The following is a 17,157-nucleotide window of genomic DNA, read 5'->3' as shown; positions in this document are numbered from 1 at the left end:
TCCCAGCCTAACCCATTCTGTAGCATGACCTCATGTCCTACTGATTTTTTTCCAAGTATCAAAATATTAGAGAGCTTAAATGGTTCTACTCACCTTTTTAAAAATGTTCATGCCAAGGTCTGAAGAAAGATCTGGGACTGCAGACCTACGCAAATTGGTCAACGAAACCTTAGAAAAGGCCTCAGGGCTAAGAGATTTTTCCTCTTCATTACACTTCATGGTGAGGTCCTTAATAGACAATAAAGGCAGACTTCACAATCAAGGACTTGTGGCTTTATATCCAAAGACTTTTCTTATTGAGATGTCATATTTTTAACAGGGGTGTGCCTGATGTTTTGATATCTATGAACTGTTTAACTTGTAGTTCTAGACTTTTAGAATCCATATCCTGCTTTGGAGGAGATATGTTATATATTAACTGTAACCCCTGTTTGGAGATTTTAACAGTGAGAACATGAAGCTCCATATTTGGGAAAGCCAACAAAGGTATCTCGTTTCCTCTTTCCATTAAAAAAAGTTTTTCTGTTTAATGGTTCACCGAAAGAGATTTTTATTTTGGGCAGAATCATCTACTAAAACAGAGTATCTCTCTTTTTCACTCTAATACTGCTCATGTTTACTTTCAAAGTATATAGACATTTTCAGATATAGCCAATTCATAATTAATTAAACCAAATAACTGGGACACACTGCAAACCACCATTTTTCTCTACATATCCAACAAACATGGTATCGATGAGAAAGAGGGAAAGAAAAAGTGTTCAAGCTGGTATTAGCACATTCATTTATCAAAAAGTGATTTTCAGGGGGATGTCATCAAATCAGAATACGGTCAGTTTATTTTTCCAAACATCTATAATAAATAGGAAGACTATATGTCCCAAGGAAATATTTCTAATTATGATATTGAGGTGCTAAAAATTTTGAGCTATGCAAATGAAGGTAAACCATGTTCAGTAAAATGCTAGTGTCACACATTTCATGATATCAGTAATCAACAGTTGTATGAGAGAACTCTCTATTGATTGGCACTTCAGTTGGGAGATTTTCCATTATTCTGGATCAACAGGGCCTTAACTCTAGATTAGCGTGAGTTAGAGGTATTTAGATACCCTTCTTTGAATGGTAAATTAAATGCTAAGAAAGAACCAAAATTATCTAGCAATAAAAGATAAAAGGGAAAGGATAATAACAGCAGAGTAACCCACGAATAAGTAGTCAGCACTGGAATGAAGAGATGGATGAGTAGGAGAAAAAGAGAATCTGTTATGGCCAAAGTTGTTGATTCAAAAGATAGTGCACTGAGTTTCTCTTACTTGGGTTTTGTGGGTGTTCACTAGTGAGGGAGCTGCTGCCACCATCGAGCTGCTCCTGGGTCTGGGCAAGAGAGGAATATCTGGCTCTGGAGCCTTTTCAGGCTTCTCTTCCAACATGTGCCGCAGCCTTTGTAGATAGTACATCAGAGACCACTGAGTGCCTTCCTCAGACCAGTGGGGCTGGAGTAGGCAGCGAAGAACAGCAACATCAAAGTAGGTGGCATAGCGGGACCTTTGGCATGGAGGTATCACAAGAGAGGCTCTGTTTCCAATGACAGAAAGATGATTATATTGGCAAACATCCCAAGGGGTGACACAACATGGTTTATAGCTTTACTTTTCTCATTTGTTTACTTATTCATCCACTTATTTTTTGTGTAGTTTACTCTACTATACCCACAATGGGTCCCACTCTTTTCACTTTTGCTAGATACTTTCCAGAAGTAGAAAAGTTAGAAAGAGTTTTGAAGGATAACTAGGAATCAGCTAGGCTAAGTGGAGGATGGGGCAGGAGGGTAGATCAGCATTTCAGTCAGAGGAAACCTCAACTTTGTCAGTAGATGAAATGGAAAAATGTATTGTAGGAAGAAAGAATTTCATGTTCTTGCCCTATTGTATTTTCTCAACACATTCCTGCAATGTGTGTACAACTACTCCAGTACCGGGCTCCTGTAGTATTTGTGGGTTGTCTAGTGCTTAACTACTGCAGTACACATAGCTTCCGCAGCATGGGCATTTTTTCCAAGGATAAGGCTTCCACAGCACTCAGTTTTCCCTTTGCTCAGCTCCCATAGTGCCTAGTACCCAGCAGCACCAACTTCTTATCTTATCAATTCCTTTTTAGAATTTATTCAATTTTCATTTTTATAATCATATTCCACCCCTTCATTGTGTTTACCCTTATTTTTGTATATGTGTGTGTATGTGTGTGTGTGTGTGTGTGTGTGTGTGTGTATATATATATATATATATATATATATATATATATTATTTTTTTTTTCCTTCTTTAAAATTTTGGGAGGTAGTTTCTTCTAACAGAACAAAAGACTTCCCAAATCAAGTGTGTCACCCTGTTCTATTCTCTCTCTCTCTATATATATATATTTTTCCCCTCCTTTCTTCTCCTGCCCCCCCATTCTGGGTCTCTGCTGATTTGATTAGTGTATACTTTTCTGGGTTCATTGCTATCCTTTTAGTATTTTGTTCTCTCATTCATCTATTCTTATATGTTTAAAAATAACAAGGCAGAAAAACCTCAAGAAAAAGAACAAGAGGCAGTACTGACAGCTAGGGACCTAATTGATACAGACATTTGTAATATGTCAGAACTAGAGTTCAGAATGATGATTATCAAAGTGCTAGCTGGCCTTGAAAAAAGGATTGAAGATACTAAGGAATCCCTTTCTGGGGAATAAAATCCCTTTCTGGAGAAATGAAAAAACTGAAATATAACCAAGTTGAAATTGAAAAGCTATTAATAAGGTGCTATCAAAAACAGAGGCTTTTACTGCTAGGATAAATGAAGCAGAAGAGAGAACTAGTGATATAGAAGATCAAATGATGGACAATAAAGAAGCTGAGAAAAAGAGAGATAAAAAACTACTGGCTCATGGGGGGAGAATTCATGAGAAAAGTGATACCACAAAGCAAAACAATATTACAGTAATTGGAATCCCAGAAGAAAAATGGGGGCAGAAGATATATTGGAGTAAATTATAGCAGATAATTTCCCTAATCTGGTGAAGGGAACAAGCATCAAAATCCAGGAGGCAGAGTACCCCCCTCAAAATCAATAAAAACAGGTCCACACCCTATCATCAAATAGTAAAACTTACAAGTCTCAGTGACAAAGAGAAAATTCTGAAAGCAGCTTGGGACAAGAGGTCTGTAACATACTATGGTAGAAATATTAGATTGGAAGTAGACCTATCCAAAGAGACCTGCAGGCCAGAAAGGACTGGCATGATATATGCAGAGAACGAAACAAGAAAAATATACAGTCATGAATACCAGCTAGGCTGTCATTGAAAATAGAAGGAGAAATAAAAAGCTTCCAGGACAAACAAAAATTAAAAGAATTTGCAAACACCAAACCAGCTGTACAGGAAATATGGAAAGGGGTCCTCTAAGCAAAGAGAGAGCCTACAAGTAATAGACCAGGAAGGAATAGAGACAATATACAGTAACAGTCACCTTCCAGGCAATAAAATGCCAATAAATTCATATCTTTCAATAGTTACCTTGCATGTAAATGGGCTAAATGCCCCAATCGAAAGACACAGGTTATCAGAATGGATTAAAAAAAAATACCCATCAATATACTGTCTACAAGAAACTCATTTTAGAACCACAGACACCACCAGATTTAAAGTGAGGGGGTGGAAAAAAAATTACCATGCTAATGGGCACCAAAAGAATGCTGGGGAAGCAATCTTTATATCAGATAAATTAGCCTTTAAGCCAAAGACTATAATAAGAGATGAGGAAGGACACTATATCTTAAAGGGTTTGTCCAAAAAGAAGATCTAACAATTTTACATATTTATGTCCCTAACATGGAAGCAGCCAATTATATGACCCAATTAATAACAAAATCAAAGAAACACATTGACAATAATACAATAATAGTAGCGGACTTTAACACCTCCTCACTCAAATGGACAGATCATCTAAGGAAGAGATCAACAAGGAAACAAAGGCTTTACATAACACACTGGACCAGATGGACATCACAGATATATTCAGAACATTCCATCCCAAAGCAACAGAATACACATTCTTCCCCAGTTCACATGGAACATTGTACAGAATAGATCATGTCCTGGGTCACAAGTCAGTCTCCACTGTTACCAAAAGATTGGGATCATTCCTTGCATATTTTCAGACCACAACCTTCTGAAGTTAGAGGTCACTCACAAGAAGAAAGTTGGTAAGAACTCAAATACATGGAGGCTCAAAGAGCATCCTACTAACGAATGAATGGCACATATTGCATGGAGCATTGGGTATGGTGCATAAACAATGAATTTTGGAACACTGAAAAAAATTTAATTTAAAGAAAAAAGAATGAATGGGTCAACAGGGAAATTAAGGAAGAATGTAAAAAATTCATGGACACAAATGAAAATGAAAACACAACTTTCAAAATCTTTGGGACACAGTAAAGGTGGTTCTGAGAGGAAAGTATAAATCAATACAAGCCTCTCTCAAGGAACAGGAAAGGTCTCAAATATACAAGCTAACCCTACACCCAAAGAAGCTGGAGAAAGAACAGCAAATAAAGCCTAAAGCCAGCAGAAGAAAAATCATAAAGATCAGAGCAGAAATCAATTAAATAGAAACCAAAAGAACAGTAGAAAAAATCAATGAAACTAGGAGCTGGTTCTTTGAAAGAATTAATAAGATTGATAAACCCCTGACCAGACTTACCAAAAAGAAAAGAGAAAGGACTCAAATTAATAAAATCATGAATGAAAGAGAAGAGATCACAACCAACACCAAAGAAATATAAACAATGACAAGAATATATTATGAGCAACATTACACCACCAAATTTGACAATCTGGAAGACATGGATGCATTCCTAGAGACACAAAAACTACCAAAACTGAACCAGGAAGAAATAGAAAACCTGAACAGACCCATAACCAGTAAGGAGATTGAAGCAGTCATCAAAAATCTCCCAACAAACAAGACCTCAGGGCCAGATGGCTTCCCAGGGTAATTCTACCAAACATTTAAAGAAGAATTAATACCTATTCTCCTGAAACAATTCCCCAAAAAATAGAAATGGAAGGAAAACTTCTAAATTCATTTTATAAGGCCAACATTACTTTGATCCCAAAACCAGATAAAGACCCCATCAAAAAGGAGAATTACAGACCAATGCCTTTGATGAACACCGATGTGAAAATTCTCATCAAATGCTAGCCAATAGGATCCAATAGCACAATAAAAGGATTATTCACCATGACCAAGTGGGATTTATTCCTGGGTTACAAGGTTGGTTCAACATCCGTAAATGAATCAATGTGATACAATACATTAATAAAAGAAAAAACAAGAACCAAATAATACTTTCAGTAGATGCTGAAAAAGCATTTGACAAAGTGCAGCATCCTTTCTTGATCAAAACTCTTCAAAGTGTAGGGACAGAGGGTACATACCTCAATATCATCAAAGCCATCTATGAAAAACCCACAGTGAATTAATTCTCAATGGGCAAAAACTGCGAGCTTTCCCCTAAGGTCAGGAGCATGGCAGCAATGTCAGTTACCACCACTGCTATTCAACATAGTACTAGAAGTCCTAACCTCAGCAATCAGACAACAAAAAGAAATAAAAAGCTTCTGAATCTAGAAAGAAGAAGTCAAACTCTCAGTCTTTGCAGATGATATGATACTTTATGTAGAAAACCCAAAGGACTCCACTCCAAAACTGCTAGAACTCATACAGCAATTCAGTAAAGTGACAGGATATAAAAATCAATGCTCAGAAATCAGTTGCATTTCTATACACACACAGCAAAACAGAAGAAAGAGAAAATAAGGAGTCAATCCTATTTACAACTGCACCCAAAACCATAAGATCCCTAGCAGTAAACCTAACCAAAGAGGCAAAGAAGCTGCTCTTTCAAACTAATAAAAGGTCATTTGTTGAAATGAAATGAAATAAAATAAAATAAAATAAAATAAATATCGGTTAAAAAAAAAAAGAGGCAAAGAATCTGTACTCAGCAAAGTATAAAGTACTCATGCAAGAAATTGAAGACAACAAGAAATGGAAAAATACTCCATGCTCATGGATTGGAAGAACTAATATTATGAAAATGTCTATGCTACCTAAAGCCTTCTACACATTTAATGCAATCCCAATCAAAATATCATCCTTTTGTTTTTTTCAAAGAAATGGGACAAATAATCCCAAAATTTATATAGAACCAGAAAAGGCCCCAAATAGCCAGAGGAATGTTGAAGAAGAAAGCCAAAGTTGGTGGCATCACAATTCCAGATTTCAAGCTCTATTACAAACCTGTCTTTGTCAAGACAGTATGGTACTGGCACAAAAACAGACACAGAGATCAGTGGAACGGAATAGAGAGCCCAGAAATGGATCCTGAACTCTATGGTCAACTAATCAACAAAGCAGGAAAGAATGTCCAATGGAAAAAAGACAGTCTCTTCAACAAATGGTGTTGGGATAACTGGACACCACAGGCATAAAAATGAAACTGGACCATTTCCTTACACCACACACAAAAATAGACTCAAAATGGATGAAGGACCTCAATGTGAGACAGGAATCCTTTGAAATCCTTGAAGAACACAGTTAGCAACCTCTTCAACCTCACCTGCAGCTACTTCTTGGTAGACACATCACCAAAGGCAAGGGAAGCAAGGGCAAAAATGAACTATTGGGACTTCATCAAGATCAAAATCTTTTGCACAGCAAAGGAAACAGTCAACAAAACCAAAAGACAACTGACAGAATGGGAGAAGATATTGGCAAATGACATATCAGATAAAGGGCTAGTGTCCAAAATCTATAAAGAACTTATCAGACTCAACACCCAGAGAAGAAATAATTCAATCAAGAAATGGGCAGAGATTGCCTTCAGCTCTGGTCGTGGTCCCGGGGTCCTGGGATCGAGCCCCGCATCGGGTTCTCTGCTCAGTGGGTAGCCTGCTTCCTCCTCTCTCTCTCTCTGCCTGCCTCTCTGCCTACTTGTGATCTGTCTGTCAAGTGAATAAATAAAATCTTAAAAAAAAAAAAAAAGAAAAGAAATGGGCAGAGGACATGAACAGACAGTTCTGCAAAGAAGACCTTCAGATGGCCAACAGACAAGAAAAAGTGCTCCACATGACTCGGCATCAGGGAAATACAAATCAAAACCAGAATGAGATACCACCTCACACCAGTCAGAATGGCTAAAATTAACAAGTCAGGAAATGACAGATGCTGGAGAGGATGCGGAGAAAGGGAACTCTCCTACACCGTTGGTGGGAATGCAAGCTGGTGCAGGCACTCTGGAAAACGGCATGGAGGTTCTTCAGAAAGTTGAAAATAGAGCTTCCCTATGTCCCAGCAATCACAAGACTGGATTTTTATCCTAAAGATACAAAAGTAGTGATCTGAAGTGGCACGTGCACCTGAATGTTTATAGCAGCAATGTGCACAATAGCCAAACTATGGAAAGAATTTAGATGTCCATCAACAGATGAATGGATAAAGAAGATGTGGAAGATTATTCCATATACAAAATGGAATACTATGCAGCCATCAAAAGAAATGAAATCTTGGCTTTTTTTTTTTGCAATGATATGGACGGAACCAGAGGGTATTATGCTGAGTGAAATAAGTCAATCGGAGAAAAACAACTATCATATGATGTCTCTATTATGAGGAATTTGAGAGGAAGGGCAGGCGGTTGTGGGAGGTAGGGAAGGAAAAAAAGGAAACATAATTGGATCAAGAGGGAGACAAACCGTAAGTGACTCTTAATCTCACAAAACAAACTGAGGATTGCTGGGGAGTGGAGGGTTAAGGATAGAGTGGCTGGGTTGTGGGTACTGGGGAGGGTATGGGCTATGGAGAGTGGTGTGAAATGTGTAAGCCTGATGATTCACAGACCTGTACCCATGGGACAAATAATACATTATATGTTAATAAAAATAATTTTTTAAAAAGATTTATTATTTTTGCTGATAAAGAATGATCATAAATCAGGAAAGAAAAGACAAACAGATCAAATGGAAAAGCGTATGGAAAGAAATTTCACTGAGAAGAAAACCTAAGGAGAGGCAGAATAGAGAGAGATACTCAACTCTGGTAATAGTCGGGGAAATGTGGGCTTAAGTCACAATCGCCATCCATCAGATTTGTGAGACTATAAATGCCTGAACATAGGAAGTATTCATGAGGGTGTGACTAATCAGAAGCACTCATCACTGCTGGTAAACTCAGAGTACAATTAGGTGATAAGTAGTAAATTTTCGACTGTCCTCATCATATGATCTAGAAATTCCATTACTGAGGGAAAGTATCTTAGGGAAACTCCTGCCCATGCACACAAGAGGACATGTACAAGGATGTTCATGGCATTGATTTTGTTAGAGTAAAAAACTAGAGAACATTCTGAAAGTCAGCCAAAGGAGAAGCAACAAATGAATGTTTGCACATATTTGCCAAATATTATTTATGTATTATATGATGTGACAGGCTAGGGTGCCTATGTTCTATTTACCAATGTGATTGTTGTATTAACTTGTGAAAAGACATAAAAATGAACACTTATGTGTTGTATAATTTCCTGTGTTTCTTTTTTTTTTTAAGATTTCATTTATTTATTTGACAGACAGAGGCAGAGAGGCAGGTAGAGAGAGAGGGGGAAGCAGAGAGCTCGATGTGGGGATTGATTCCCAGGACCCTGGGATCATGACCTGAGCTGAAGATGGAGGCTTTAACCCACTGAGCCACCCAGGTGTCCCTTTCCTGTGTTTCTTTAAAGAACATTAGCTAAGACCTTGAATTTTATCAATATGACTAAAAATCCACTATTCACATATACATAAAGTAGATCTATATAAAGTACATCTATCTATCTATACCATATATATTGTATTTTATATTCTATATATCATATACAGATACACTTCTATATAACATACATTTTTATATGTAACAAATACATAATACATGATTTTAATACTTGTATATATGTTAAATGTGTGTGCGTGTATGTTTTTTGCCCAGATTAGTCTCATTGTCCTCAAGATGATGTGTTATATCTGTTCTTTCTAAGTATTTTGTCCTCTATGTTTTCATTGTGTAACCATTTTAATAAAAAAGCTGAGTCTCAGAATTTTATGAGTTGCCAAGTTTTCATCAGAAGCATGTGGGCTAGATTCAAATTTCCGGTGCCTATCCCAGGCAGGAAACCTTTTACTTTGATTTGCCTTCAGTCCCCCATTTCCAGACCCCATTCCCTGTCCATCCTTCTTTACCTCCCTACACCGGAAGTCTGACCTATATATACTCTTCCAGCTGATCCCTGCCTCTGGCTCCTAACTGGATTTGGCAAAAGGAAGCTCTCACAGGAGACTGACAGCAGAAGGACAGTGGTGTCTTACACAAGCCTCCTTGTTTTCAGAGGTTTACCTAAGGCTGGCCCTGTAATCTGGGACTGGCCTAGGTCATCAGTAGTCACAGTTCTTGTTAGTCATTCTCTCTCCGCAGAGTTCTCCACAACTGCTCCCTCCTTTTGCCTCTCCAGGCCCCAGAGCTGGTAGTCTTCCTGAAGTACAGGCACTGGAGTACCTGTGGTTTCCCTATATCCCGTCCAAAGTTTTGTTATTAACTCCTTTTTAATCTTGTCTCAGACTGACCAGTATACCACTTGTTTCATCCTGAGATTACAGGAGGAAACTGGTTAATTATATCCCCAAGCTCAGTTGGAGGGAAAGAAATAACATTGATTCTCATTTCTGCCATTTTCTTAAGAGACTTTTGCCACACTTCCTGCCACTTCTCACCTCCATTTCTTTCTTTTTTTTTTTTTTTTCTCCATTTCTTTCTTAAAAAAGCATGGACTACCCCACATCTTTCAGCCTGTCTTTATACCAGAATAACAGGATTTTCCCCTCAATGCTACCATCTTGGATTTCTAAAGAAAAGACAAAGTACAAGGTTATGTGGCAACCAGCTGGGTAATTTTAGGTTCTCAAGTATTTGTGACAGTCATTGGCCTTATTATAAGAGCCTGTGAAAGCTATTGTTTCTTGACCAGGCTGCTGTGATTATGGGAGATGTTAGTAGTTTAACAGAATTATTTTTCCCCCATTGGACTAGCCATCTTCACCCTTTACTTCCTGCCCATACCTCAGTGTCCCCAAATGTTCCAGTTTGTAAATTAGATTAGGGAGTTCCATAAATTATTTCAAATCTCAAGAGCAGTGCTCCATATAATGAGATACCAGTGGACAACTTCTTTGAGAATCCCAAGTGGATAGAGAGAAGAGAGTTTATTAAAAAAGCACATTTCCAGGTCTCACACCAGACTCACTAAACCAGAATTGTTGGAGATAGAGACAATTCTTAAACACTCTTAATAAGATTGGAGGGCAACTGCCCTAGAGAAACATGTAATGTATGACTTTTGCACTTTTTAGGGCAACATCCAAAACAATTTCTATATGGAAACACTAACTGAATGATATATTGACAGCTTTGTCCCCAAGGGTGCCAGAGAACTAAGTTTATGTCTTTCACTACATAGAAAATGTATGTGATGAAAGTAATTATTAACTGCACAGTTGAGTCCTGTGGTCATTAACTACTTCCTGACAAATCATGTCAGTCAGAAGATGGACTGCACAACAATAAGACTCCACCAACGTAAGGCTGTAAGTAAATTCACATTAAAACTGCCTAATTTTTAAAGAGTCTCCATCTGAAACAACAATGAAGTTGAGGAGCATTCATAGCAAATATTTATAACTCAAAATACCTTCATTTTAGGTGTTATTCAAGGACAAGTTTATTTGTCTTAAAGTGTGAGGTATCCTGGGGTGACTAGCCAATAAAAAGCAAGAATCATCAATAAATGTTTAATTTCATTTAAGAAAGTATTATCAATCAGCTTGTCATTACTCCAGTAAAACTAATCTTAATTAACAATCTAATAAATATGTGAGTCAAAAATTTATGTAACTGGAAAAAAATGGTATGGGGACTATCATTGTGTGATCTGATAGAAATGTTCTAACTCTAATATTCTATTATTCTGTAAATCATTTTGTAGAAAAAATGAAAAGTATGAAAACAACTTGAAAAAAAGTATACATACTAAAAGAGAATGATGTTTAAATCTTCCTGATGAGTTCATTGATGATTTTTACTTTTAAAAAATACTTTATACCTTTAAGTTTTTTTCTATAATTAGCATATACTTCTTTTATATGCATAAAATAAATACATATTATGACAAATTTTTTGACTATCATAAAAGCTAAGAATTTTTAAATATTTTTTTATGTAACTATGGCATCAGGAAACCAAGTTATTATTAATTAGGGCTGGGGGATGTTAGTAGAGAGCAACCAAGGCAGAAAAATACTCTAGAAATAACAATCTGTGGAGATAGAGAAATGTGGAAATCCGTTTTGACCTTACACAGTATTTAACAAAGTAGAAATTAAGTCTGTGCATATGGTAAATGAAGATGAAATCTCACATTAATTTTAAAAACTAGCTACCTGCTCACTGATTGCAGAGTTCAGGGAAGAGTAATGTTCTGTTCAGTCAAGGTCAGGGCAAAAGAGACGATGAATCATATTTGCTTGATACAAGCAGACAGCTTCTTCTGTTTCTAAGATATTTGCATTGCTTTGTTATTGAAGTTCTCTTCATTTCTGATTAATACATGAACTCTTCCAACAAAGACACATTAAAATTAGCGTTTTCTGAAAGGTTTACCTTGTGCATCATTTCCATGGTAACCAGCTACTGTAGCTAAGCAAAGAGAAGACCTAATTCATTCTTCTAAAGTGACACTGATTCATGTCTAATTCACATATGTAGACGTGGGTGTGCCGTGGGTGACTGTGTGTATGTATATGTCAAGAAATGCATATGTATATAGATGTTTGAGTGTGGTAATCTCAGAGAATGGAAAAAACAACATCCATCCACAAACAGCAAACCTTGAACCTTGTAGTTTGTCAATATCATATGCAATTTTTATTTGCAAATTTCCAATGCATGCCCTGGCTGAGAAAAATTATGTAAGAAATATAAGCTTCTGGATATTTTACAACCTCAACATTTCACCATGATATTGCTTTTAATAGTTTTTGAAAGTCAGGCCAAATATAGTATTTAAGGTGGAAATTACTTACATTTAAACTTTTTAGAGTTAATATAGAATATAATTAGTGAAGGAGGAATATGAGAACGGTCAACAACTGATTGAAGAAAATGTATAGATACAGTCATAATTATATCCAAAATGATAGTGACATCATCATCATTACTGTTTGTTTAAGAGAGCCTCCAAAATAGACTCCAATGATCTCTGTTTCTTGGTATTCACACCTTCATGGGGTGCCTTCTCTACCAGCATTGGTATGATTCATAGCATATAGCAGAAGTGATGGCATGTCAACTGTAGGGATTAGTTTTAAAGACATTGAAGCATTGATCTGGGTTGCTCCTCCTCTTTATGGGATACTTTGTTTTGGAGGAAACCAGCTGTCATGTCATGAGCAGCCCTATGGAGAGGCCCAGATGGTGAAGAACTGAAGCTTCTAGTCAATAGCCATCTGACTGATCTTGAAAGCAGAGTCTGACACCCAAACTTCCAGATGACAGCACCCCTGGCCAACGTCTTGACAGACCCCGAACTGCAACGACTTAGCTATGCCCCTTCTGGATTCATGACCCTCAGGAACTATGTCAGAGGATAAATGTCTTTTGTTTTAAGTTATTGAGCAATTTGGGTAATTTGTTATATAGCAATTGGTAGCTAATACAGATTTTCATACCAAGAAAACAGCCTAAATTTGGGGACTATTTTTGGAATCAGGCAGTAGGCAGAGGCTGTAAAGACTCTGAAGAGTGTTAAAAAATGAAAACAGGGGCACCCTGGTTCTGGCTCAGGTCATGATCTCAGGGTCCTGAGATTAAGCCTGCGTCAGGCTCTGTGCTCTGTGTGGAGTCTACTTCAGTTTCTCTCTCCATCTCCCTCTGCCCCTCTTCCCCCCACTCATGTGTGCTCTGTCTCTAAAATAGAAATAGTCTTTTAAAAAAGTGAAAACATAAATTGTCTTGCACAAATTACTAATAGAAATCCTGAACTTTAAGAAGGCTGCTGGTAAGGGCTTAAAGGGAAGTAAGGAACATGATATTGAAAAGAGGAGGAAGGAGGATCCTTGTTATGTAGTGGAAAAACTGCCTGCTGTGATATGGAGCATTAAAGAAACATGCCTAACAAAGTTAGTGACCTAAGATTTCCAAATAAAATGTTGAAGGGGACTTCTGATTTTTTCCTGCTCCTTACAGGAGATTGAAAGATAAAATACATGCCCTAACTAAAGAACTAGTAAAGAATGATGAGTTTGGATTTAAAGATTTTGAAAATTCTCAGCCTCTCCAGATGGGAAATAATACTAAAGTTAAGAAATGATTTCTGAGAAAACATCAACTGTAGAGCATTTCTGGAAAAACATGGTAAAAAGATAAAGTCAAAGGTGGAACTTTAAAAATCTTTTTAAGATATCAGAATGATTGAAGATCTTGCTTCAGAATGTTATTCCACCAGGCAAAAATTCCTCTAAAGGTTTTGAAAACATTATTCACATATAAAAAAGAGGGGTGGTTTGGTGGAAACTTTTAAGAAACTCAAAGGTGTTGTTCTTCAAACTTTCTCCAAGTTTCAGAAAGGATTATCTCAAAGAGACTTGTCTATTCTAGTGGACCCCAATAAGATTCACAGTGGACTCCCAAAGTTTTTAAAGAAATATAACAAAAACACTGCCAAAGCAGTATAAAGTTAAAAGCTCTTGTATTTTCCAAGTTTTACTGGCAGTAAGCAAGCTGAGAGAACTATTCAGGTATAAACATATCTGTCTGTCTTAAAAAAGGGAAGTTGATATAGAGCATGGGATCATTATCCCAGTGGGCGGAGCTAAGAGGCATAAGCAAGAATAGGACTGAGATCTAATCAAAAAGTTTCCAGTTTTTGGCCAACTTGCTTTCAGAACACCTATGGACCAGTGCCTCCATGTTCTCCCTTTGAATAGACATTCCACAGCAGTTATCATGTACCTATTCAACCATTGTATGTGAGTGTTTTGGGTAAAGATACCTTATCTCTTTTGTTCACAGGTGCACAGATTGAGAGGAACTATAATTAAGGAATTGTACTTAAATCATATACATAAGGTATATGCCCCTAGATCTGATTTTGATGATGAGATCCGGACTTTGATTTCATACTATGATTGGAGGAGATTCTGGGCAACCTTGGTGAGAGTAAGGTATTTTACATGTGAAAGAGATAGGAATCATTGGGACCAGAGGACAAACAATGGTGGCCAGATTCTAAGACCTCTCCAATGACCCTCACCTTGGTATACTCCTGCCTTTGTACAGTTTCTTCCTAAAACAAATATGTTGGTCAGTGTGACCAACAGAATATGGCAGAAGTTGTGCTATGTTACTTCTGAAGTTACTATAAAAGACCCTCTCTCTCTCTCTCTCTCTCTCTCACACACACACACACACACACACACACCCTGTTCATTTCATGTCACAACATACGCCATATTGTGAGTAGCCCCATAGAGAGGCCTCAGAATCTGAGGTATCCAGGCACAAGCCACCTAAGTGATCTTGGAAGTAGATCCTCCAGTTCATTCATGCCTTCAGATGGTTATGGTCCCAGCCAACATCTTAACTGTAACCTCCAGGAGACCCTAAGCCAAGAAAGACTGCACCCAGCTGGTTCTGGATATATAACCCTCTAAAACTGTGAGATAATATATTTGTTGTTTTAAGTCACTCAATTTCAGAATAATATTTTATGCAGCAATGGATAACTGATACACTGGTATAAGTTCAACTAGAATTCTTGGTAAGTCTATCAAAAATGCGTAAGTATATAAAAATCACATCTCTTATTTTACATTGAATAATTTCTCATTTAGCTGAAAAAAGGACAAATTAGAGGAAGGCCATGGAAGAGAAGTCAAAGAAAATGTCTAGAAAGGTTTAGACCTACCTCTTCATGAGGGAGTAGAGAAGACTGTGGACCATGTGACTGGCTAAACTGGGCTCAAATCTAGTTCTTCTTCCTGTGTGTGTCCCTGGGGGAACCATTTAATCTCTTATTGCTTCAGTTCATCATCTTTAAAAGAGCAATAAAGTCTTTGCATGGCTGTTGTAAAAATTGAACTCATTCACTTATTTAGTACTCTTCAGTGAAGGTCATGTGCCAGGCACTAGCAAGAGCAGAGAGTATCGGAGACTTGGTCTCCTCTCCTGTGTGTGGATTTTACCATCTAGTGGAGGACTTAACTATTAGACAAATAGTCACACAACTATTTATATCATGTTTGCTACTCCTGCTATAAGAGAAAGCATGGAATTATGTGGAAGTGTTAAACATCTGCCAGAGCCTCTCCAGGGAGTAAAGGAATGATATTTAAACTGAGTTATAAAAGAACAGGAATTGGTTAAATGGAGAAAGATGGAAGAAAGACACAGACAGATGGAATAACATACTCCAACTCTCAGATCTAAGGGAAGTTTGAGTCTAAAAAAGGGTTGAAGTTTAGTCACTGAGGTGTGGGTAGAAGCATAATGTTAGACTAGAGAACTGGACAGCAGCCAAATGATGTGGATCCTTGAGGGGTACATCAAGGAGTTTGAATTTTATCTTGATAGCACTGGATGGCATTAAAAGTGTTCAGGAGTAGGAGTGTTGTGATTTGTCTTTTATTTTTACTCTCTATGTTCTGTATTGGATGGTGACAAGATTTAATAAGAAGAGATTAATAAGTAGGCTACTGCAGTACTCCAGATACAGGGAGATGAGTGGCTTGAATGATGGTAAAGAGATACATGAAAGTAAGTCAAGTATTTTTATATATGCTTTTCTCAGCCTTCCTTATCTCATAAATTCAATCACCATTCATACAGTTGCTCAAGCCAAAAATCTCAGAGTTATGCTTGATTCCTTTCTTTTTCTCACTCCTTAGATATGGTCAGATCAGCTCTAGCCTGTATTTTAACCTCAATTCCAGTCTCATCTTAGCCTTTCCACCTGTATTATTCCCACTCTGACCAAGCCATATACTCTCTCACTCAGGCCATTGTGATAGTTTCCTAACTAGTCTGTGTCCCTTTTTGCCTCCCAAGTCTATTTTCTATAAACCATCCGGAATGACCTGTAAAACATACAATTTTGTTAATGTCATTCCATTGACCCAAGAACTCCAGTGGTTTTTCATCACACCTGGGATAGAATACAAACTTCTTAACAGTCAGAAGGCCTTCTGTGCAATTGGACCCTTACCAACATCTTTGACCTCTTTCCCTACATCATACTCCCTTGCTCAGCACCACTCCCTAGTCACACTGGCCTTCTTATTGAAACATGCTGAGTTTATTCCTATTTCAGAGCCTTTAGACTTGTTCCCTCTGCCTACATTGTTCTTTCCAGATCCTCCTGAGGCTGTCTCCTGCATATCATTCAGGTCTCAAAGAGAAAGAACCTCCCTCCCATCCTTTCCCTTTGCTTTTGCTTCATAGTCTTAGAGAAGTTTACAAATAGTTTTACTAACTTACTCTTATCTAACTACCTTTTGAGGAAATGAGCTCTGAGCTCTTTAAGGACAAAAACTTTGACACTGCTACAACCTATGTCTAACATATGCTTAAATGACATGAATCAGAAGAACAAATATTATTAAAATATCCATGCTACCCAAAACAATCTACAAATTTAATGCAACCTCTATCAAAATAACAACACTCTTTTTCACAGAACTAGTACAAATAATCCTAAAATTTGTGTGGAACCACAAAAGACCCAAATAGCTAAAATTTTCATGAAAAAGAACAAACCTGGAAGTATCACAGTCCCAGATTTCAAAATATTCTTCAAAGCTATAGCAAACAAAGCAGTATGGCACTTGCACAAAAATAGGTGAATGGATCAAAGGAACAAAATAGCTCAGAAATAAACCCATGCTTACATGGTCAGTTAATCTATGACAAAAGAGTCACAAATATACAATGGGGAAAAGACAGTGTCTTTAACAAATGATGCTGGGAAAACTGT

General features: G+C 37.3%; 1 protein-coding gene across 1 annotated transcript in view; it reads right to left on the bottom strand.

Moving 5' to 3' along the window:
- The window catches only part of UNC80 (unc-80 homolog, NALCN channel complex subunit), a 227,933-nt gene that overhangs the window by 180,782 nt on the left and 29,994 nt on the right, over positions 1–17,157 (bottom strand). The window contains 2 exon segments of the mRNA XM_045078694.1: positions 94–228; positions 1,317–1,578. Coding sequence (XP_044934629.1) covers positions 94–228; positions 1,317–1,578 — 397 coding nt within the window.

Source organism: Mustela putorius, unplaced genomic scaffold, assembly GCF_011764305.1.
Source record: "Mustela putorius furo isolate JIRA1106 unplaced genomic scaffold, ASM1176430v1.1 tig00000275_pilon_pilon_pilon, whole genome shotgun sequence".
Classification (NCBI taxonomy): domain Eukaryota; kingdom Metazoa; phylum Chordata; class Mammalia; order Carnivora; family Mustelidae; genus Mustela; species Mustela putorius.
Note: the sequence above shows the minus strand (reverse complement) of the source record. Positions and strands in the feature narration are given on the sequence as shown.